General features: G+C 35.1%; 1 protein-coding gene across 2 annotated transcripts in view; it reads right to left on the reverse strand.

Annotated features, from left to right (window-relative positions):
• Nucleotides 1-4,311: 4,311 nt before the first annotated feature.
• The window catches only part of LOC106867947 (sodium-dependent multivitamin transporter), a 176,953-nt gene continuing 157,322 nt past the window's right edge, over nucleotides 4,312-23,942 (reverse strand). For both annotated transcript variants that reach the window (XM_052974692.2, XM_052974693.2), the window contains 2 exons: nucleotides 16,736-16,848; nucleotides 4,312-4,741 (listed from right to left, as the gene is read on the reverse strand). In XM_052974692.2, coding sequence (XP_052830652.1) covers nucleotides 4,577-4,741; nucleotides 16,736-16,848 — 278 coding nt within the window. In that variant the 3' untranslated portion in view covers nucleotides 4,312-4,576. The remainder of the gene's footprint in view (nucleotides 4,742-16,735; nucleotides 16,849-23,942) is intronic.

Here is a 23,942-nt window from a genome sequence, read left to right on the forward strand (position 1 = left end):
AACCACACTAATACTGTATCTAGATCTGTTGATAATAATATCTGGCTCATCCTCCCGTTTGGGAAGCAAGTTAAATCACATTTGGTCCGGCAGTTCCGAGACACGGTGAATAGGAACTTTCCTAAGGGTTCCCACTATTACCCAATAATTAACTCGCATAAGGTTAGAATTGGGTTTTCTAATACTAAAAATTTGTTACAGATTATTTCTTCCCATAATCTCAGGTTTTTAGATTCTTCTCTAGACAGCCATCCCAGTTATGATAATAATAATAGTAATGTTCATACCAATAACAATAATAATTACTCCAGTAACTTAACACACACAAATGATGGCAATAGTTATTTAGGTAGTATGTACAATATTAGGAAACATAACAATAGCATCTCGGAATTAAATCCTAATAGAATTAGGTTTTTAAGTGCGAATGCAAAGACCAAGAATGTGGTTTATCAATGCAAGATAATGTCTCACGCTGATGTCTCGTTTTACGTAGGTAGCTCATTGACGCAGGTCTCCAAGAGAATATCGAACCATTATTCTTCATTTAGGGATAGGAATAAAGCTAACACCACCGGCCTAAGTAAATTTATTTGGGAACTGAAAGATTGCAATAAACAATTCTCTTTGGAATGGTCTATACTGGCTACCTCAGTTCCCTACAACAAAGGTAAGGATTTTTGTGCTCTTTATAACTTGGAGCTTTTCCATATTCTGTTCTCCACGAATCGCCTAATTAACCAGATAACACAGTGGGCGTATCGTTGTCAGCACTACAAGAGACATACCTTCATTTATTTTCATTGATTCCATCCTTCCAACTAGGTTAAGTTTTAAGTATTATTATTATTATCATTATATATATATATATATATATATATATATATATATATATATATATATCTTAGAAATAATAAATTTCTAAATCTCTCAGAGAGACTTAAGCAGTAGTGATGCGATAAAGTAGTTGTATACTGCCAACTTAACGTGACAGTCCCAATAAGGGAATATACTACTGCTATTTAGCCCTAAGAAGCTGGACCGCTTCCTATTAGGCCTTGACACATTTCTTGTGTCCTTATCTTTGCGAGGGGGAGACAAACTCCTCCACCCAGCCTAGCCTGCATTCAGGGACATGTTTCTGAGTCTTTGCTCGTCATCAGCCTGAAGTAGCACGACCAGCTGTTTGAAAAAGTTTGTTTACCTCTCGCAGGCTAGGCTGGGTGTAGGAGTTTGTCTCCCCCTCGCAAAGATAAGGATACAGGAAATGTGTCAAGGCCTGATAGGAAGCGGTCCAGCTTCCTAGGGCTAAATAGCAGTAGTATATTCCCTTATTGGGACTGTCACGTTAAGTTGGCAGTATACAACTACTTTATATAGATATATATATATATTTACCAAATGTCCTCTGAATAATATCTACTTCTACATCCACCGCTACTTGTCTTTTATTTTCCCCTTCTACAGTTGATTAAGTGATTTCCTTCCCAGTAATGCTACTTGAGTTGTCTTGTACCACTAGTTACTTTGTCTTAATATACCCGATCTTCTCCTTGTAAGCATGTATATTGTTGTTATTATTATTTCTCAACAAAATATCTTGTACCTTGTTCTTCCATTGATTTGCGTTAACATCCGTATATTAATATATTACAAGGTAATGATGTTTCATTTATCATGTTTACATTCTTCGCTTCAAATCCGTATGTTATTAACCTTAATATTTTTAATATAATCTTAAACAATATCTATTTCTGTACCATTAGTAACTTTAACTAAATATTTCCGATCTTCTCCTTGTAAACGTGTACATTATTATTATTATTATTATTATTATTATTATTATTATTATTATTATTATTTCTCAACTAAATATCCTGTACCTTGTTTTACCATTAACTTGCGTTAATATCCTTATAATAATATAATATATTACTAGGCTATGATGCTTTATTTATTTTTTATATTTACTTTCTTCGCTTTATATTAGTATGTTATTAGTTTTTTCCTTAAGGAGAATATTTTTTTATATTTGATGAACTCTCTTGATTCTCTCCCTTCCTCCACTTTTGAATGAGCATTTAGCTTACGACTTTAGCTTACTTTACTGTGATCTATTTTGCCCTCCTCCCCACCATTTTAATCATTTAATTTAAACCTTTAGTATAGCATTTACAGCCCCCTCCCTTTATAACTCTATGTAAACAAGCGTTCTTACTTCTAACGGTCATTTACTTGGCCATGTAATATTATAACTCGTAAGTTACCTCATCATTTTGCATTTGTCTTGCTTCTATATGTTGATTCCCTGACGATGAATATATGTGGAATTCCAGCAGCTTTCACTTCTTTGGAGTAGAGTACACATATATTTGAAAAATGCAAAGCGTATGCCTACTAATTATTAGATATTCACAGCAGTGACTGTGTAGCAAGTAGCTTGCTTACCAACCACATGGTTCCAGGTTCAGTCCCACTGCATCGCACTTTAGGCAAGTGCCTTCTGCTCGGGCTGACCAAAGCCTTATAAGTGGATTTGTAGACGGAAACTGAAAGAGGCCCGTCGTATTTATATATATATATATATATACAAATTAAAAGAGTAAAGTATTATCAATTTATTAATTAATAAATCAATTAACAATTAATAATTTTTACCAAGCCCATCGGTATGAAAGCACCATTATTGGTGGAGAACTTATTTAAAAGCTCATATATATTTATAAATATAATTAAGGGATCAGCAAATATTTGCTTCACCATATACCGAAGTTCAGAAATAGCAGCTAAAAAAGCTGAGAATCCCACAGATAGCATCACTTGTAACTCACAAAGGCAAAAACAAGAAGAAAAAACAATGAAAAACTAACCAATTCCGACGTTTTTCATTGTTAGTTTTTCATTGTTTTTTCTTCTTGTTTTTGCCTTTGTGAGTTACAAGTGATGTATATTTCACTTCTTTGGAGTAGAGTACACATATATTTTGAAACATATGTAGGAATTAAAGGAACTTTTATTTATATGCGTTTTGCTCCATTCATTCTCAGCTTTTTTAGCTGCTATTTCTGAACTTCGGTATATGGTGAAGCAAATATTTGCTGATCCCTTAATTATATATATATATATATATATATATATATATATATATATATATATATATATATATATATATATATACGTATGTGTGTGTGTGTGTGTGTGTGTGTGTGTGTGTTTCTCCCCCCAACATCACTTGACAACCAATGTTGGTGTGTTTCTGTCTCTGTAACATTAGTGGTTCAGCAAAAGAGACTGATAGAATAAGCACTAGGCTTACAAAGAATAGGTCCTGGAGTTGATTTGCTCGACTAAAGGCAGTGCTCCAGTATGGCCGCAGTCAAATGATTGAAACAAATTAAGTAAAATAATAAAAGAATAATAAATAATTTGAATGTATAAGTTCAGATTTAAATAGGTTTTAATGATCATAAGGTGTCTATTTACTTCTGTCATGAATGTGTGTATAAAGATATATAATATAATCACAGCTCTTCGCTCCAACATTCAAAACTCCAAGCACTATAATAACAACTTACTGTTTGTCCTAAATTATACATATATATATATATATATATATATATATATATATGTATGTATGTATGTATGTCTGTAAGTATGTATGTATGTATGTATGTATAATTTAGGACAAACAGTAAGTTGTCATTACAGAGTTGTGAATGTTAGAGCGAAGAGCTGTGATTCATTCTCGTCAGCTATTAATGCCATTAATAGCCGACGAGAATGAATCGTAATTCTTTATTCCGACATTCAAAACTCCAAGTACTATATATAATGAGGACTTACTGTTTGTCCTTAATTATACATATATAAATAGTCCTCTATTTACCTCTTTCTTTTGTTGTCACTTCTTGCTGTTATTATATATATATATATATATATATATATATATATATATATATATATATATATATATATATATATATATAACCTGGCTGAAACAAGTAAAAGAAAACTTAAAAGATATATATAATATCAATCTCTTGATTGAGAAAGTTTAGTATCAAATATATACTAAGACCACATCCACTGCAGAGTGCCATATTTGTCAACTTAGACCACTACATAGGTCCCTGTCATTGGTTTACATCTTTTGACAAAAAGATTTTTTCATGGCCACTAAGGAGAAAATTCTTTGGAGTTCAACAAGTAAAACTTAATCATATCCCTTTCCATTTCAAATTCTTTAATTTTCTTAACTAATTTTCTTAAGACTAAACAAAAAGAAAATAAGGTGATGTAGGGAAGAAATGGTTAAAAGTTTCATCATACAACTAATATTTATTGAAGATTGCTATAATATACTATAAATACTCTTTTCAGCATTTCATTTTGCTTCTATTTTCTTTTTCATTTTTATTTATTTTTTCTTGTTTTTCTTTTTTTTGAAATTTCTTTTATTTATGCAATGTCAGACAACTGAATTTTTAGGTTTTATAAAAATCTTAAATACTCCAAATTTGAAAATATTTTTTCTTTGTTATTGTTATATCTGTATTTGTTACTTCTTTGTTAGCTTTCAGTGTTGAATAGTAAGACTATTTTCAGCACCATCTGACATGTTATTAGAAACATGTGTCTGAGAATCATCCATAACATACATATGAACATCATTAGACTCTTTCACTACTTTGATCTCCATAGTTGGATAATTTTTATTTTTTGATTTTTCCATTGGTGTTTCCTGTTCAATGAATTAAAAAAGAGGTTTTAATTTGATATTCTAATAATTAGATTTAAACAATATATTACTTTAGCTTAATTACAAATCATCTCATTCAAGTCAATATATATTTACAGCTACATACATTTTTTTAATAAAATTAAGAAAATAAATTTTCCTAATAACAATTTCTTTCTCTGCCTTTCTGTATGAGGAATTAGTATAATCAATTTAATCAATGCAACTGTCTTCATGGTACTTCCGCTGAATTTTAAATTATGAAATGCAAATTCACTTTTGGCATACTGAAAGGACACACTAATCTAAGCATGCTAAAAAAATATGGCAGAATATTTTCAAAATACATGTCTATTCATCTGTTGTTAATGCTTGTATAATGTTTCATAGTGCTAATTGTTTAGTAAAGTATCTAGTTACAAAACAGAACATAAATATATTATGGTATATCTTGAAAGTGTTGCAAAAAACAAAACAAAAAATCCTACAGTTTAGATTGTAGACTGCTTTGATAAAACTTAGAAGATATATGAGTGTCAGCTGAAAAGTTTATAGGTTGATCAAGATACTCCCATGGAATGTGACCAAATGAGGTGTATTTTTCAGCACAGACTCCCTTGCAGTCTACACACTTCTTCCATCAGTGTTGCAGTGCTTGGATCCCATTAGTGAAGAAGTTTTCTTCTTCTTAGTCAAAAATGTCATCAACAGATATATTATCACCACTGTGATACTGATTTTTAGTCAAGTGTTTTTTTTTTCCATGTTGAGGAACAGACAATAGTCAGATGGGGCCAACTGAGGAGAATAGGGAGGGTGATTAACCAGTTCAAAGCCACAGAAACAAAGGACTTGCATACAGGAGCATGGTCCTGATGAAACAAGATCTCTTTCATCAGTTTTTCTTGAGTGTTTGGTCTTGATAGTCTTTTGTAATTGTCTCAGCAAGTTGGTATTGTTGGTGTTGCCCTTTTGAAGATAGTCAATAAATACAATGCCTTTTGCATCCCAAAAAACTGGGGCCATCACCTTTCTCTGCAGGTGAAACGAACTAGGTCTTTGGATCAGGTGAAGAGGGGTGTTTCAACTGCACACTCCTTGTATCTGACTTAAAGTGATGAACTCAACACTCATCCTATGTTAGGAAACATTCGAGGAAACCAGATTGTTCTGTCTCAAACAATGTCAGATTTTCCCCCATGATGTGATCAGCCTGGCGCACTTTTGATCAGGTGTCAGAAGTCATGATACCCACTAAGCAGAAACCTTCATCATGCCAAGTTCATTGTGCAAAATATTCTCAACTCTCTCATAGGATATGCTAACAGCATTAGTTATTTGATTTATAGCCAATTGCCTGTCATCCATCTTGTGGTGAACACAATCAATATTTTCTTTGGTGGTGGCAGTTGCAGCTGCCCACTTTTGCACTGTTGATAAAGCTGGAGCATCATCTCCTAATGTAGCAAGCATGCCAGCATGAATGTTCTTGGGGAGCTAAACCCTTTTTATGAAGGTGCTTGATAACGCCACGATGCCAAATTTTGTCATTTTAAAGAGAAATTGCTACTAGTTACATTTGAAGTCTTCTTTAACAGTCAGATATCAGTTTAAGTGAAACGAATCAAGAATTAATATGAGTTGGAATTAACACATACAAGATTTCACAGCTCTAACATCACTCCTTCATAGTCAGCCTATAAACTTGTCAGCCCACCCTTGTAAAGCTATCCTACTGCGTTTAAGAAGTTTACTTCCTATCCTCGTGACTGCAGGTTTAGTCCCACCACTTGGCACCTTGAACAAGTGTCTTTTACTATAGTACCAGGTACCACAGGATGAAGTTTTATTCTGCATTGACATTGAATAATTGAACAATGGACGTTACTATTATCAAATACCTGAATTTGACCAACATCCAGTGTCTCTGGATCACCAACATCTAATTTGAAATCTTTCCTGTTAGTATACATGTCTTATTTACCAATATTCATTTTAAATAATGTTTTTATATAAGCACTAATTTATAAACAATTTTCTGTGAAAACAGAAGTCCAGAAATTTTTAATAATCATGCCAATTATTACAATCAGACTTTAGTTGCTAGTGGATTTAAACAAAATATTAAATACATAAAGGATACTAAACTAAAGATTTACATAGCACAAATGGAATTAAATAAAACTACAGGCGATATTAAAATAAGAAATAAAGATAACCTTAACTATAACAATAATACACAATTAATACAAAATACAAACTTCTACACAATACAATAAAAAACCTAGAAAAAATAATGATAGGCAAAGAACTAAATATAATAATACCAATAAATACTCAGTGAAAAATATACAAACCCCAAAATCAATATATAAACGTAATAAACTACCTAATAGGAGCGGAAAGAGAGAAATTATTTAGTACACACCTCCGTTTTCATTAAATGTTAGAGGTTTAGCAAAAAAGTTTTTAAATATAGTTTAAAATAATTTTCCTGGGAATCACAAGTATCACCACATATTTAATAGATCAACAATTAAAATATCCTTCTCTGCAACACCAAACATAGGATCTATTATCGCCTGTTCTAATAAAAAAATATTAACAAATATAAAAACAGCTGTAATAATAATAACAATAACAATAATAATAATAAGATAAGTAGCAATAGGAGTATATGTAATACACAAAATACTGGAACACCTAACAATAATATTGATATAACAAAACCCCAGAAAAATTCTAACTACCATACATTCGAAAATATACAAAATGCCTTAGATAACACAATATCACAAGCTAATAAAAATAAAAAAATAATAGTTCACAAACAATAAATACATCTAACTCTGCGATAAATAATACTACGATAAATTCACTAGTAATACCAGACACCACAAATAATCATAACAATAGTAGACACTATTCATCTGAACAGAAATATAAAAATAAAAATAACTGCTCATGCAAAAATAAAAAATTATGCCCTTTAAAAGGCAATTGTAGAAGATTTAACGTAATATACAAATTAATAATGCACATAGTATGGTATATATAGGTAGTTCCGTTAATTTTAAACAAAGATTTTTAGCACATATACACTCCTTTAAACCAAACAAAGCAACCAATACGACGTCATTAGCTACATATATACATAAACTTGAGTAAAACAAAGTTAACTATAAATTAGATTGGTCAATAATGGATTCAGTCACACCATACACACATAAGTCTAATAGTTGCCGTCTCTATATGAAGGAATCACTGTATATATTATTATATAAGCATAAGAACTTAATAAATTGTCATTCAGAAGCACTTTCAGCATGTAGACATAGGTTTTATAAAACCTTTAAATATTATAGGAGATCTAATAGAGATTTAGATTAGTGACTACATATATGGGGTTTTTTTGTGATATCAAAATGTAAGGTGATGCTTACAAATAGATTGATAGATAAATTAATTAGAATTTTTTGACTGTACACACATTTACATGACATAAATTATACATTAAATAAAGATTGAACAGATACTCCTGAATTAGAACCCGTGCATAATCTATAACAAACGGACAGTTATAATTGCATTAAATTTAAAAATCTAAAAATTTCAATTGGCATTTTCCAATTATAAAAACAAAAAAAATAAAAGAAATATTTTGACTAATTTATAATTTTATTACCTCACATTTCTTAGTACCGTGTTGTGTTATTTGGATATTTAGCGATTTTTTTCTTTTATGGTATTTTGGATTATTACATTCTTTGTGGAAAGTAAGTGACTATTATCGTGTTGATATCTTCAAGAACTGTGTTATTACTTTGTCTTAAAGCAAATTGTTATTAATTCCCTGTGCGGGGAAATTATTGTTGAACTGTATTTGTGGGGTGTAAACTGAAAAAAAAAAATTTTGTGTTCGGCGTTTTGCCGATTAAGTCCGAATTCTTCCATGACGTAGGCCCTCTAAGAATGGATTTTTCGCCATATATTTTTGAGGGCCTACGTCCAAGTAACCCATGTGACAGGGAAAAGAAAAAGAAAAGGAAAAAGAAAAAGATGAAACGTCAAACCACTGATACGGAGGTAGGCAATGTCTAGTGTTCTTGTCGGTTGTTTAAATGTGCGTAGCCTGATGTCAGGCTGGAAGCAAGGTCGCTTCCTTAATGACATCAGGTTGCAGAATTTGGATGTTACTGTTGCTACAGAGACCCGGTTAAGGTGGCCAAGAGATCTGCTCCCTCTGTTTAATGGCTACGAGACTTTTTTCTCTCCAGGCTGTCCTTCTATTAAAAAGAAACCGGGTTTCTGAGAAAAAGTTAAGTTTTTCAGATCCAGAAGGTAGGCTGGTTGTCATGGACTTGACGTTCAGCCATGGTAAAGTTTTCAGACTGGTTGCAATTTATGCACCCCAGCCACCCGGGCAAAGTGATTATTTTCAGAATCTGGAGAAGTTTCTCGGTACATCACATTCTTTAATTGTGTTAGGTTACTTCAACACAATATGCGAGGCATGCGTAGATTACGTTGGCTCGAGAACTACTAGAAAAGGTAATTCTTGCTTCCTGGAACTGCTAAGCCGCTTTCAGCTAGCAGATCCTTGTAGGCTGAAATTTCCGAACGCTCCATTGTGGACTTGGTCAAATAGCGACGGATCTTCCAGGTCATACATAGATAGAGTGTTAATTAGAAAAGTAGATAGACATATAGCTAAGTGTCCACAGTTTTACCTAGTCAGCTACAGTGATCATAAAATGACCACCTGTAGGTTTGACATAGATAAGCTATATAATAGAGGCTCCGGCTACTGGAAACTTAATACGTCCCTTTTGGCGATTAAGGAGTACAGAGATCGGATTAGGTTGTTGATTCAGAGGGCATTAACCGGTACCATTATTAATAGTAGATGGTGGTATGCCCTCAAGCGAGCCATTAAATTTGAGTCTATTAGATATAGCATAGGTTTAGTGACTAGAGAGAAGTCGAGGGAATCAGTTTTAGTTAAGGAGTTAGAGGAAGCAATGAGAACTGGCTCTGCGATTCAGGTGAAGGCCAATAGACTGGTGTTAAACCAGAACCTCGAAGCCAAACACAAGGGTTACATTGTCTTTGTGTTGTGGGTTGCGAGGGAATCAAGGCCGCAGGATGGGCCCGAGTGGTGGTAGCCCAACGTAGTAATGATGCTACAATCCGATCTTTGACGAACCAACAAGGTAAGTTGATAAACGAACCCAAGGAGATGTGTGAGGCTTTCCAGGAGCACTTCGTCCAGCTTTTCAGTGGGGGCGGCGGGCCGGATAGCAGAAGGGACCTAACGGACTTCCTCGCCGGGCTGCCGCGCCTATTGGGACGGGATGCGGAGGGCTGTGAAGGGTTGATCACGCCTGAGGAGGTAATTGAGGCCATGGCAGACTGTGGCGCGGGTAAGGTGCCGGGACTGGATGGTTTAACCTACGAGTTGTATAAGAGTATGCCAGACTTGTTCGGGCACCTGCTGGTGAATGTCTTCGTGAACTGGCAGTAGAATGGGTTTATTCCCAGGTCTGTGCGCCGGGGAGTGGTGACGCTTGTCAGAAAGGACCCGAACAAGGGGTATTCCATTGATAATTTTCGGCCCATCACTCTGCTAAACGCAGAGTTGAAGATTTTGGCCAAAGTGTTATCGAAAAGACTGGCGCATGTCGCGGATAGTCTGATCAGGGAGGTACAGACATGTGCCGTTCCTAGCAGAACCATCCAGGATAATCTCCATCTTATACGGTACACTTTAGAGGGGTTTACTAGTGATTCTGGCACGGGTGGGATACTGGTCCATTTAAACCAATCTAAGGCATTCGATAGGGTTGACCATCGCTACCTGGAGTCCGTTCTGGTACAGTTCGGCCTGGGTCTTGGCTTCCTAAGGTGGATCATTGAAATTTACGATAACATCGACTCGGTAGTTCGGGTGAACGGCTTCTTATCAAAGCCGTTCAACATCAAACGCTCGGTTCGTCAAGGGTGTCCGTACTCGCCGCTTTTGTATGTAGTGGCTCTTGAGCCATTACTGCGAAAATTTAGCGGCATCCCGAGGCAGCCAGGTTGTGGAAAGTCGGTTTCAGCCTATGCGGATGACATCACCATCATCGTAACCGAATTGAATCACCTACAGAGGGTAGGCAAGGCCATTGAGGTTTACGAGACGGTGGCAGGAGCAAAAGTTAATTGTGAAAAGTCAGTCGGCTTGCAGTTCAGCACCTGGAGAGGCAAGTCGATGCCTGTTGACAGCGTCGTAGGTCCGATTAAGTTGCTAGGAGTTTGGTTTGGACCAGACCTCCAAATAGAGAAGAACTGGGACGAGGTATCGGGCAGGGTGACCCACATAGTCAAGACCTGGTCTTTGCGGTGGCTATCCCTGAAAGGGAGGGTGGAGGTGGCCAATGTATTCATCGCATCGGCCATCACCTACCGCCTAACCATCGTTCCTTGCTCTGATTCGTGGTTGATCAAGCTGGAAACACAGCTCTTCCACTTTTTGTTGAAGGGCTGGAAACCGCTTGTGAGACGCTCTATTTGCTGCCAACATCCGTTAAAGGGTGGGCTAGGGATGCCTTGGCTGTTGATGCGCAGACTTGCGCTGAGGTTGAGGCATCTTTGGCTCTACTTGGATGGTGAACGGGTGCGGTCTCCGCTGACGAAACGGATGTTTTCCAAGTTCACTAGTTTCTGGTTCTTTCGAAGATTGAAGTTGGGTACATGGTATACGGAGTGTCGCAAGGCTCTCCTGCTATTCCGTCGCTCGAGCAATGCCTGCGGTGGAGGTTCCACCGCATTCTTTTATAGAGGGCTTGTAGAGGCGAAATGTGTCGATACCTTAGGGGAAACCCTAGGTCTCGACAATAATCAGCTGGCCAGTCTGTTGCAACGTACATTCGGGCCGAAGACCATGGACAACTTTCAGAAGTCTCTGCCATGGCAGTGTTACAGAGAAGCCTTACCTGTTCGGGACAAGCTCACAAGGCATAGTGACTGCGGCCCTTCGACCTGTCCAAGATGTGGGCAGGATAGGGAAACCGTCCCGCACGCTATTGTTCAATGTTCGGAGTTGTCAGACGTGTGAGTTTATGCTGAACAACTGTTGTCAAGTGCAGGAAGAGTACAGCTATCGACTGAGTCTATATTAAAAATTGACCCGCCTGATTTTCTTTTTAAAGAATGTAAAAATTGTTTTCTTATTGTAGTAGCAATTACGAGAGAGGTAATTTGGAGAACGAGGCTGAAAGGGTTGAAGTCAGGCACTTTCATCTCTGGTCCTGAATTGGTGAATTACTTCACTTTTCACCTTAAAAGGAAAATAGGGCTAGAAAGAAAATGCCTGACTCTGAAAATGTTTGAAAACCGATGGAAGGATGTAGCACGGATGTTGCGTGTGGATGGAACCTCATGAATGCGACACAGGATGTATCTCAGGTATCAGTGGCGAGGTGGGGCTCGTGGGGTCCGAATTAACCCCCACCCCATCTGTAATGTCTTCCGGTCTGTCCTACCATTCCATTTTATTATATTTTCTTATTTTTTGCAAAATTTTTAATGTCCTTTTTTTGTGTAATCATTCACTCACCTGACCCCAAAATCAGACTGTGTTGTCCCCTCTTCGTTAGCCCTTTGTAGGTAACAAAAAATTAATTAAGTCTATGAACTATATTTGGAATACAGGACAATGTAATGGATTTTATACATAATTATTATGGATTACTACAGAAGAATTACCAAAGAGGCATATATGAATTTCAAGATTCTCATAATAAAGTCTACTTACCAAAATCAAAAGCAGTAAATTTTAATTTATATTTCAAACAAACAACATTTTCCCATATTACCTCATAAATTATTAAAAAAAACTACCATTCGTTAAATTATACAAATTTCACATTTGATATTTTTGAGGAGCCGAAGAGTTAGCTATAAATGCTATTATATATTATTCTATATTATCTAAGTCTATGAACTATATTTGGAATACAGGATAATATAATGGATTTTACACATAACTATTATGGATTATTACAGAAGACCAACCAAAGAAGAATATATGGATTTAAAGACTCTCATACTAAAGTGTAAAGCAGTAACTTTTAATCTTTAATTTATATTTCAAACAAACACATTTTTATCATATTACTTCATATTTAAAAAAATAACTACCATTCAATAAATCATACAAAATTCAAAGTTTATATCTCTGAAGAGCAGAAGAGTTGTCTATAAATGCTTATCAATATAGGATTCCATTATTAGGACAGCACTTCTGCAAAACGATCGTAAGATGCTTTAAAACTTAATTCAAAACTTTTAAACTCTCATATTTATTATTATTATTATTATTCAGTAGTTTTATTTTTATAACGTGCTTTCACTTCACTACCGAGCGCAGCTCTGTGCGCCTTGGGTATGTGCTGTGGTTTGCTGTGGTGCTCTTATGTTTACTGTATTGAAAGTGTTTTGCGTAGAATGTGTGCAGTACCCAGTAGTGCAATTTTCTGTATGTTATATATATTTGTAAGTCCTGGTGTTTTTGTTATGTATTTGTCTGAATATTTTTTTATTATACCTAAGGCACCTACTATGATAGGAATTGTTTCTGTTTTTAGATTCCACATTCGAGTTATCTCTATTTCCAGGTCTTTGTATTTTGAAAGTTTTTCCATTTCTTTTAGAGAAACGTTGTCATCTGCTGGTATTGAAACATCAATTAGAAGGCATTTTTTTCCTTCATGATCTTTGACAACTATATCTGGTCTATTCGCCTTAATTTCTCTATCTGTGTGTATTGGCATATCCCAGAGTATGGTTGCTTTCTCGTTTTCTGTGACCTTTTCTGGCGTGTGTTTATACCATCTTTTTTCTGTTGCTATTCCATAATGTTGGCATAGCTTCCAGTGTATATAGGTCCCCGCTCTGTCGTGTCTGTGAATATATTCCTTCTTAGCCAGGACTGGGCAGCCAGAGATAATATGATTTATTGTTTCTTGTCCATCTCCACATATTCTACAGTTACTTGTTATATTTCTTTTCATTATGTGTTTTTGGTAATTTCTGGTGGGGAGGCTTTGGTCTTGTGCAGCAATTAAAAATCCTTCAGTCTCTGCTTTGAGTCCTGAGCTTCTCAGCCATTGCTGGGATTTTTCTCTGTCTATTTCTTTCGCATTTAGTTTAGCCCAGTATTTACCATGTAGGGGCTTTTCTTGCCATCGTTTTATCATGGTCCGTTGCTGTTCTAGTTTTAGTTTGGATTTCATTTGTTTTATAGCTTTTGTTGTTTCTTCTTCTTCTTCTTCGTATTTGTTAGGTAGATTGATTTCTTGTTTGTATTTGTCAGCTTCCTTAAATACTGAAAACAGTTTTTTGTTTTGCTCGTGTTTTGTGGCTATTTGTATTAGTTTCCCTTGCTTCTGGAGTAGGTATTTTTGCAGTCCTATGGTGGTTATTTTATAATAGTTTTCTAGCTGTATAAGACCCCTGCCACCTTCTGTGCGTTGTATATATAGCCTTTCTATGTCAGATTTTGGGTGGTGCATCCTATATCCTGTCATTATTTTTCTTGTTTTCCTGTCTATTTTACATAGTTCGTTTAGTGTCCAGTTAAGGATGTTGTAGCTGTAGCTTATAACTGGGACAGCTAAAGTGTTGATACCCATTATCTTGTTTTTAGCATTGAGCTCTGTTTTTAGTATTGATCTAACTCGTCTATAGTACTCTTTCTTTATTTTTTCTTTCATTTGTGTATGTTGTATCCTATCTAGTTCATTGACTCCTAAATACTTATATGGTTGGCTTTCGTCTAGTTCTCTTATTTCATTGGCTTTATCTAGTGTTATATTGCTACTTTTAACTAATTTTCCTCTTTTCAGGGTTGCTTTGGCACATTTTTCTAATCCGAATTTCATTTCTATTTCCTTGGTAAAGCCGTGTACTCTCTGTAGTAGTGTTTCTAGCTCTTTGTCGTTTTTTGCATATAATTTTAGGTCATCCATATATAGAAGGTGGCTGACTGTTTTTCCATAGCATTTGTAACCGCATCCAGTTCTATTTAGCAATTCTGTTAGAGGTGTGAGTGCCAGGCAGAACAGGAGTGGAGAGAGCGTGTCTCCCTGGAATATTCCTCTTCTAATGGGGATGGCTTTCGTTTTCACAAGTCCCTCTTTTGTTTGGAGCTGTAGCACTGTCTGCCATTTGTTCATTGAGTGCTCTATGTATTTTATGATAATTGGTGCCACCTTGTTTATGGCTAGTGTTTCCAGAATCCACGTGTGGGGAACACTGTCGAAAGCCTTTTGGTAGTCCACCCAGGCCATACTGAGGCCTTTCTTCTTTCTGCGGCTGTCTTCAGTTATGGCTTTATTGATCAATAATTGATCTTTACAGCCGTATGAGCCCTTGCAGCATCCCTTCTGCTCTTCTGGAAACAGGTTGTTATTTTCCAGGTGTTTACTCACTCTCTGCGATATTATTGCAGTAAAGGCTTTGTAGATCGTAGGGAGACAGGTTATAGGTCTATAGTTTTGTGGTTTCTCCGTTTCCGTGGATTTGGGGATTAAGATGGTTTTTCCCTTTTGTGAGCCATTCAGGCATTGTTTCTGGATCTGCTATTATGTTGTTAAAGTTTTCTGCCAGCTTTTTATGCATTGCTGGCAGGTGTTTTAACCAGAAATTGGGGATCTTGTCGTGTCCAGGTGCTTTCCAGTTGCTTAGTCTTTGCAGTGTCTGGGTGACCTCTTCAGTTGTTATAGGGGCCCAGAGTTGCTCAGGTGCTAAGTTCGTTGTTTTAATGGTCCTTTTTTGGGGTTGTTGCTTCACCGACCATATTTGTTTCCAGAATTTCTCTAGTTCTTCTGCTGTTGGTGCTGAAGTAATGTCTATTTTATTTTTACCCAGTTCTTGGTAGAGTTTTTTGGGGTTGGATTTGAACTGTTATTATTATTATTATTATTATTATTATTATTATTATTATTATTATTATTATTATATATTTATATTTATACTTATACATATTTACATATATTTTTATATATATTTTTTAATACAACAATTATTCTACACACGTATATATCTTTCTGATGAATGTTCTAATATTGATTTCCTAATGTTAATAATAATATATGGTATATCTATGGTTATATTATCTCATATATTCTTCAATTTTTAAGATAGTAAGAGATTTGACAGCTATTTTTAGCAAGTCTAGGGATCATATGAAAATCAAATATTTCATTGATGTAAATGGGCATTATGTTGGTGCATGTAATGGTTTTTGTTTTTGAAGTTATCATTTATTCTGTAAGTTTTGTGAGTAGTGTTAGGATTGAATATAGTAGTATGAAATTATATTGTGAATTGGAAAACAGAATGTGTTAGTTGGTAATGTATCCCGATTGGACAGTGAGTTAAAGTTGCTGGTAAGTGCAGTAAATTATTCAGCACTCCTACATCTTTGCTGGTTTTTGTCTGTTTTATGCATAGTTGTTTTAAGCCTCCTGGTATTTCTCATGCTTGTATTAGTTGTCAGTCAATTTATTTGTTTTGTAGTAATGTGTTTAAACAAAATTGTAACCATAACATCTCATCTGTATTTCAGGTAGAATTCATTCTCATTCCTTTTAGGATGATCAGGTGAGAATTCTAGTACACTGAGGGACTGCACAGAAGCTTCCTTGCTGGCTCATAAAGAAGTTTTGTAGTTCTTACTGAATTGATGAATGATAGGAGGTTTCTATTTACCAGCAGGAGAAATTTTCTCACCGGACAGTCTTCTTACTGTCTATGTATTAGTTCTATGTTGATTCCATTTTATGGAGTACTGCCTTGTCTACCATCTACTACCCAACCCGCACAGCACAAAAAAAACCTTGCAGAGTTTACTAGAAATGTAAAAAAAACAATGTAAAGAAATTGGAAACTGCTATGTAACCACTACACTTCAACAAAATCAAAAGAGGTGAAAAAGGGAAAATTTCTTACCAAATTGGAAGTGATTCCTAAAGAAGCCTGGAGAGATTTTGGTAAACAAGCACATATATTCTTAAAGACTGGAACAACATATCTGTAATCAGTATCTGATGAGTTGTACGAGGCTAGAGATAAAAAGAAGGTATATTTACTTTTAAAATCAACAAGCAAAAGCAATGTGCATGTTATATTAATACCGACAAGTATGTTTGAAAAATGGTACTCTCTTTTATAGAAAATGATATTTCGTTTTTTCATCACAAGTGTGAGAGCAGGGTTGAATTCCATTTCATTATACTATTGCCAGAGTGTTGCTTCATATCTGCTGTTCTATGTTATCATGTTTGCCATGCTTCTGAAAAGTTAGAGATATGTTCTCATGCACATAAATATATGTCTGTGCTCAGAAATGTAAGGTAAGGTAAACTTATAAGCATTTGTTTTTAGTAGAAACTGTACAGAATCCATCTTATGTTGATCTGTGTTAGTCTGTCTGTCCGTCTGTCTATATATATATATATATATATATATATATATATATATATATATATATATATATATATATATATATATATATATATATATATATATATATGTATATTTGTATGAATGTACACATGTATACATGGTCTGATCAATAAGTATTCGGATTATTGTCATAGTAACAAAGCTAAAGCACGCAGAATGAAGCTACTTGACACAGATTGACCTTGAACTCTGCTGTGCATGTGCACTAAGTTTTAACGTTCTAGCTCACTTCCGCTGTTTACAGCAGTGCTTGGAAGGAAGGTGTGTAGCATGTGATCATCACATTTTACAATGACAGAGAAAGTTGAGCAGAGAATCTGCATCAGATTTTGAAAAAGTTTGGCGATACCTGCTCAGAGACCTATGGAAGGTTTTCAAAAAGTTTTTATCATTCTCGACAGTCAAAGAGTTCTTGTACAACTGAAACCCAAGTGTCTTTTTGGTCAGCTGAAAGCAGTTTGGCACAAACTTGGCAGACACACATCTCGTACCCAAATCTTCTCTGAGAATGGACTGAGCTGAATCGTAACTATTCTGCACATCCTCTGATAACTCACGGATGGTAATCTGACAATTTCTCCTCACAGATGCACGCACATCTGCGATGGTTTCTTCAGTTCTGCTGGTGGCGGGTCTCCCAGAACATTTGTGAATATCGCCATTTTTTCAGCCATTTTGGAAACGTCTGAACCACTCGTACACTTGTGTGTGGCTCATACAATCCTCTCCATACACTTTCTGCAACCTTGCGTAGGTCTCTGAGCAGGTATTGCTATGACAACTTTCTCTGTCATGGTCAATGCAACAATCACACGCTACACACCTTCCTTCCAAGCACTGCTGTAAATAGCAGAAGTGAACTAGAATGTTAAAACTTAGTACATATGTACAGCAGAGTTCAGCGTCAATCTGCATGATTTAGCTTTGTTACTATGGCAACAGTCAGGATACTTATTGATCAGACCTTGTATGTCTGCATGTTTCATTTTTTATATATTTAAATTCTTCCTAAAAAGAAAGACCTTGTTTCTAATAAAGAAACATAGCTCCATAGCTGGAATATGGATTACTAAAATGGTAAATGTTAGATGTGGAACTTTAGAAAAGGCTTGGATATTTTTTACTGTACTGCTTACAGACTGTATTTGTAAAGTGTATGTTTGCATGTCACATACTGAGCTTGAAAAACCTTGCTTTTTAAGTCCATTACTTGAATTAGTGCCGTCAAATGCACCAAAACTTAGCAGTATAAATGTGAATAAATGTGAATCTGGGAAAATCTTGAAGCTTCTGTCTCTAAATATTCTCTTCTCTCATCTTCATGGCATCTGAAACGCAGCTGATCTCTATGTATATAACTTAGCCTTTCTGTCTCAAATACTCATGCTTTTTGAGTTTACATTTGATAGAAGTTTTAATAGGAATATAAAGAAATTGTGTGGATTTAACCTAAGGCATCATATATTATGAGACAATGAGAGCGAGTGTCTTAGTGACATTTTTGGGCAGCATCTGATCACATGTGTGATATCTTCCACAGAAATGTGACATAGTCAGCAATTCTTTGTTTCATCTTGGAGGTTTAAGAGCTTCAATTTCTCTTTTGTTCATAAGGTATTTCATTGCTTTCTCCAGCTCTTGGATTGCAATGTAATGTGATGGTCACCCTCGAGTTCATAAAAAATATACCTGGCCATAAGCTTTGTGTCTGTGTATGTATGTGTGAGGTGTGTATATGTGCACAGGTATGCACTGCATTTATGCATATATGTATGTACATATACATGTATCCTGGTAGATCTTACAATACGCTTTTGTAAAACTGTATTTCTTCATCAACCTTCCCCTAGATCCTCAAGGATTCTAACAATGTAGAATACAACAATGAAAACTGAATCTTTCTTTAAATATCTATCTTGGAAGCATGTTAAACAGGGATGCAAATCTTGACAAGAAAAGCACAAACAAAATTCAAAAATATTTAGCTTTTTGAACATTACAATCTCCACTATATTGTCAATAGTGTGTGTGTGTGTGTGTGTGTGTGTGTGTGTGTGTGTGTGTGTGTGTGTGTGTGTGTGTGTGTGTGTGTGTGTGTGTGTGTGTGTGTGTGTGTGTGTGTGTGTGTGTGTGTGTGTGTGTGTGTGTGTGTGTGTGTGTGTGTGTGTGTGTGTGTGTGTGTGTGAGAGATCATTAAGAATGAAATGTCCGATTTTAGGCAGAAAGTTTATTTTACTTTAGCTCAACAAAAAACAATACAGTTAATCAAAGTATGCATCTAAATCATCAACACAATTTTGCCATTTTATCAGTATCTTATTTATGCTGGCAGCAAAGAATTCTGGAGAGTAAGAGGTGATGAAATCACAAAAGACTCTTTTTGCATCTTCTTCAGATTTGAAATTTTTTCTTTGCAAAAAATTGTCTAATGCCTGGAAAACATGATAGTCACTGGGTGCAAAGTCTAACGAATATGGTGAATGACAGAGTACTTCCAAGTTCAGTTCCTGTAACTTGAGTAGCGTTCTTTGTGCAACATGTGGTCAAACATTGTCTTGCAAGAGAATTGGCCTGTCTCTATTGGCCAATCTCAGTTGTTTAATTGCAAGTTCACTCATCATTTTGTCCACTTGGTTGACGTATACATCCACTGTAATTAACTTATACCAGGTTTCATGAACAGTGACGTATCTACTATAAAACTAATGAAGTTTAAGCTTTGGGGCCGCTAATCCCACTGGGGCCCCTCTGAAACAACTTCATTTTTTCATTCTGTCAATTTTTTGCTTTTGTATTTTGCTATGCAGATTTCTGTCACTAGTCTTAGTGGACAGTGTCATCTCATACTCCTACACAGAGTCTAGACATGCAGTGTCTAACCACGAACTGTTCCATCCAGTGTGGATTAGTATAAAAATAAAAAATACAATCAACTTGCAGATAATTCGCTTTCCTTGAATTATTTTGGAAACTTCAACCCTACCCCTCCTATCGTCAAATATGTTTGCTACTACATCAGCCTGGTAGAGATAAGAATTCTCATTTTCTCAGTAGGACACCATTATTTAATGACCAATGAAAGGGTTTGCTTCCTAATTTTGAGATTACAATCTGTTCAGTAACAAAGCATTTTTTCTACTTTAAAAATTGTTTGAATATAACCTTGTACAAAATGAATAATTCTCCATTTATGACTATATATTAAGTTGTGGACCCTTATCTTGATCGATCTCTGTCTTGCTGTGGCTAATGAAAATACTACCCTAATCTTTTTTTCACAGAGGTCTAGGCCCCAAGAGGAATAGCAATGTCTTCAAGAAAGTATTTAAGCAGATACCAGAAATGCCAACTCAAGGAAAAGCAGTTTAACGAAATTTCTAAATGTCAAAACCTATGAAACTATTTTACAAAGTCAACTAAAAGTTTGTTATCACCTGCAACTGAAACAAGCCATGCAAGCACCAGTGTATTCAATGATAATGCACAAACCATGAGTGCTCTGTTGAGTAATAATGAACCTACTGTTGACACTTTTTGTGCAGATGATGATCAGTGGTCAAGAACTTCGAGAAAAGAGAGAGCAGAAACAGGAAACAGGAAGAAAATTTAGTGATTTCAAAAAAAAAAAAAAAACTGGCCCGTAACAATTGATAATGATTTCATACAAAACTGTTTAATGCAAGACATCAGTTTTTTGTTTTGTTTTTTTCTTTTCAAAACAAAAACCCAGATAATGTATATACTGAATCCAATAAGATTTGCAAACAGCAAAATCGAAGTTTCTGAAACAAGTACTTTCAAAAAAGAGTGATAAATGGTCAGATTGTGATGAGGTCCTGATTAGTTTACTCAAAGAGTAAGGTTATATATACTGTTTTGTTTGCAAACTCTTTTCTAAACCCCAAATATCACTTACAACGGGTGGTTTTTCTGACTGGATGAATATACTCAGATCTCTAGAAAATCATGAAGGCAGCATGGAATATAACAGGGCGATGTTGAGCTGGCTAACACGAAAGTTAAATAAAAACACTGTAGATTAGCAACTTGAAGAACAGTTGAGAAAAAAACATGCAGTACTATTTTGAAGTACTAACAAGAGTTGTAGTAGTTATAAAGTTTTTAAGTGAAGAGGTTTAGCATTCTTCAGTTTATTTATGAGTAACTATTAGCTGAAGTATTCCTAATATTACTACTGCACTTAGGTTGTACTTGAAAATGCCTATCACGAGCTATGATGGTCAAATTGTTGGTGCTCGTATGGCAGGTGCTAGCGTAACGACACAGGAAATGTGTCAAGGCCAACAAGAAACGGTGTTTCCTAGGGCTAAATAGCAGTAGCATTCTTCCCTTTCATGGGACTGTCACAGTAATTTGACAACATACCATCACTTTATCCTTTACTTTATTTCCGACCACCGGCCGAGTATATGTGTGGAGACAGTCAAAAGAAGCATTTGACCCAAACTGCCTTCTTCCAACTGTTAAATATGGAGGAGGATCTGTGATGAATTTTTTTTTGGTGGGGGGGTATATCTTGGAAATCTGCCGGCCCAGTGGTTTCTCTTCATGAGAGAATTAATAGTCAAGACTATTTAAGCATTTTATTGATCAAATTCATCCTATGGTTGTGGAACTGTTTCCAGAGGGAAACGCAATCTTTCAGGATGATAATGCACCAATTCACACAGCTAAAGTTGTTACTGAATGGCACGAGGACCATTCTAGTGAAGTTGAACATCTTATCTGGCCATCACAGTTCCCAGATCTCAATATTATTGAACATTTATGGTGCATTTTAGAAAAACAAGTAAAGAGTCTATATCTTCCACCATCATCACTACAAGAACTGGAGGCTTTTTTAGCTGAAGAATGGACAAAAATTCCTTTGGAAACAATTCAAACTTTGTACGAGTCCATACCTCATAGAATTCAAGCTGTAATTACTGCCAAAGGCGGTCCTACCCCATATTAAAATAAATTTGTTTGAAATTTAAGGTGTTTCCATTATTTTGTCCAACCCCTGTATATATATATATATATATATATATATATAAAGTAACAAACTGAGGAAAAAAGATCCTTCAAAGAGGTGTGTTAAACTTCCAATTCACTGGTACGTCAGTTGAATACCATATAAATATTGGTATCATGCAATTACAAAGATAAATTAAATAGAGAGATACTATTGACAATCCAATAATTTATTTGTATTATAATATTACATGATATACTATGAATATAATATAACATAATATTATATAACATAAACAATAATTTTTTTTTAAACCATAAAAGGCCAAGAAATTGTTTCAACTTATATGCATTTTCTGATATATATACACAATAACAATTCCCTCATATATAAGTTACTTCAGGGTCATGGCTTAAAGATAGACAAAATTCCGTGTGAAAGGACGACTGCATTGTAAAAATTAATTCATATGTCTATGTATTATGAGCAAAATCGATATGCAGTCGGGACCATGGTATTTTCACTTCCAGCTAAGGTTCACATTGTTGCCGGCACACATCTTCTGTAGCCTTTTACCAGATTTTCAACTTCTTTGTTTGCAAGCAATAAGCATCATCACATGGCTGATGGTCTTCTATAAATCAGCTATCTTTTACTCTGTCTTCAAAACCCATGATGGCACTTTTTTAGTTTTGTTTGCTTTTCGCATATTGTTTATGTACAGCTTTGCAGTAGTAGACAGAGTATGTAGTAGACAGAATGAGCAGTCATTATACTGTCGTAAATACTCTTCTCTGATTTTATTAATAGTTTTTGATACTATATCTATTGGTCTTTTGCTTACTTTGGCTTTGAAGTACTCTCGAAGGAGAGTACTTAAAAGCCAAAGTTATTTTTTCTTGAAAAATTTCACTGATATATAACCCTGAATACTACTGCAATGAACATTGTGATTTGCCTGTTATTTACGAGAGTTGTAGTAGAGTAGCAGTGGTCAGTTACTTTAGCTAATAATGAAGTTTGGCTGGCAGGCAGTATAATATCTGTTGGAATATCAATAATTGTGAAATTGTGTGGTGTTCTAACATCATTCACACTTTTGTTTATACTGTGTGGGAGAAAGTTAATTTCAGATTTTTTTTTTTGATAAAGTTACATTCACTAACTTTCTTCCTATGTTCCCCATTTTTGTAACAGTTAAATAAATCAGTATTCAATTCATAAATCCAAAAAAATGAATGAATGTATGTATGTATGTATGTATGTATATACAATGTGACACTAAAATGTCTGTTTTAAAACATGTTTTTGTATGCTTTGCTATATGGCTGTGAAATGTGGGTATTGTATCCAAAACACAATAAGACACATTTTTGCATATATCTTAGAGAGACAATTTGAGGGATGTAATCTTGAAAATAACAAGAAGATAGCAAATACTGTAAGCATAGAACTCTCATAGAAGAGGTAGACAGGCCATGTTGTTCACATTGAAAAATATAGAAGAATTCCAAATCCTCAACACAATGGAGAACTATGTTCTGGTAAAAGACTTCCTTACAAACTGTAAAGACATGAAAACTGCCTTAAGTTGGCATCTTTTATTCTTTATTGTACCAAAGAAACTATATTTTTTCTGAAATGCCTGTTTTTTTAAGTGTTCAATGCCAGCTCACAAGACATAATTTGGACTAATATGTTACTTTTCATCCCTTT

Source organism: Octopus bimaculoides, chromosome 19 (assembly GCF_046866305.1).
Source record: "Octopus bimaculoides isolate indiv1 chromosome 19, ASM4686630v1, whole genome shotgun sequence".
Taxonomy (NCBI): Eukaryota; Metazoa; Mollusca; class Cephalopoda; order Octopoda; family Octopodidae; genus Octopus; species Octopus bimaculoides.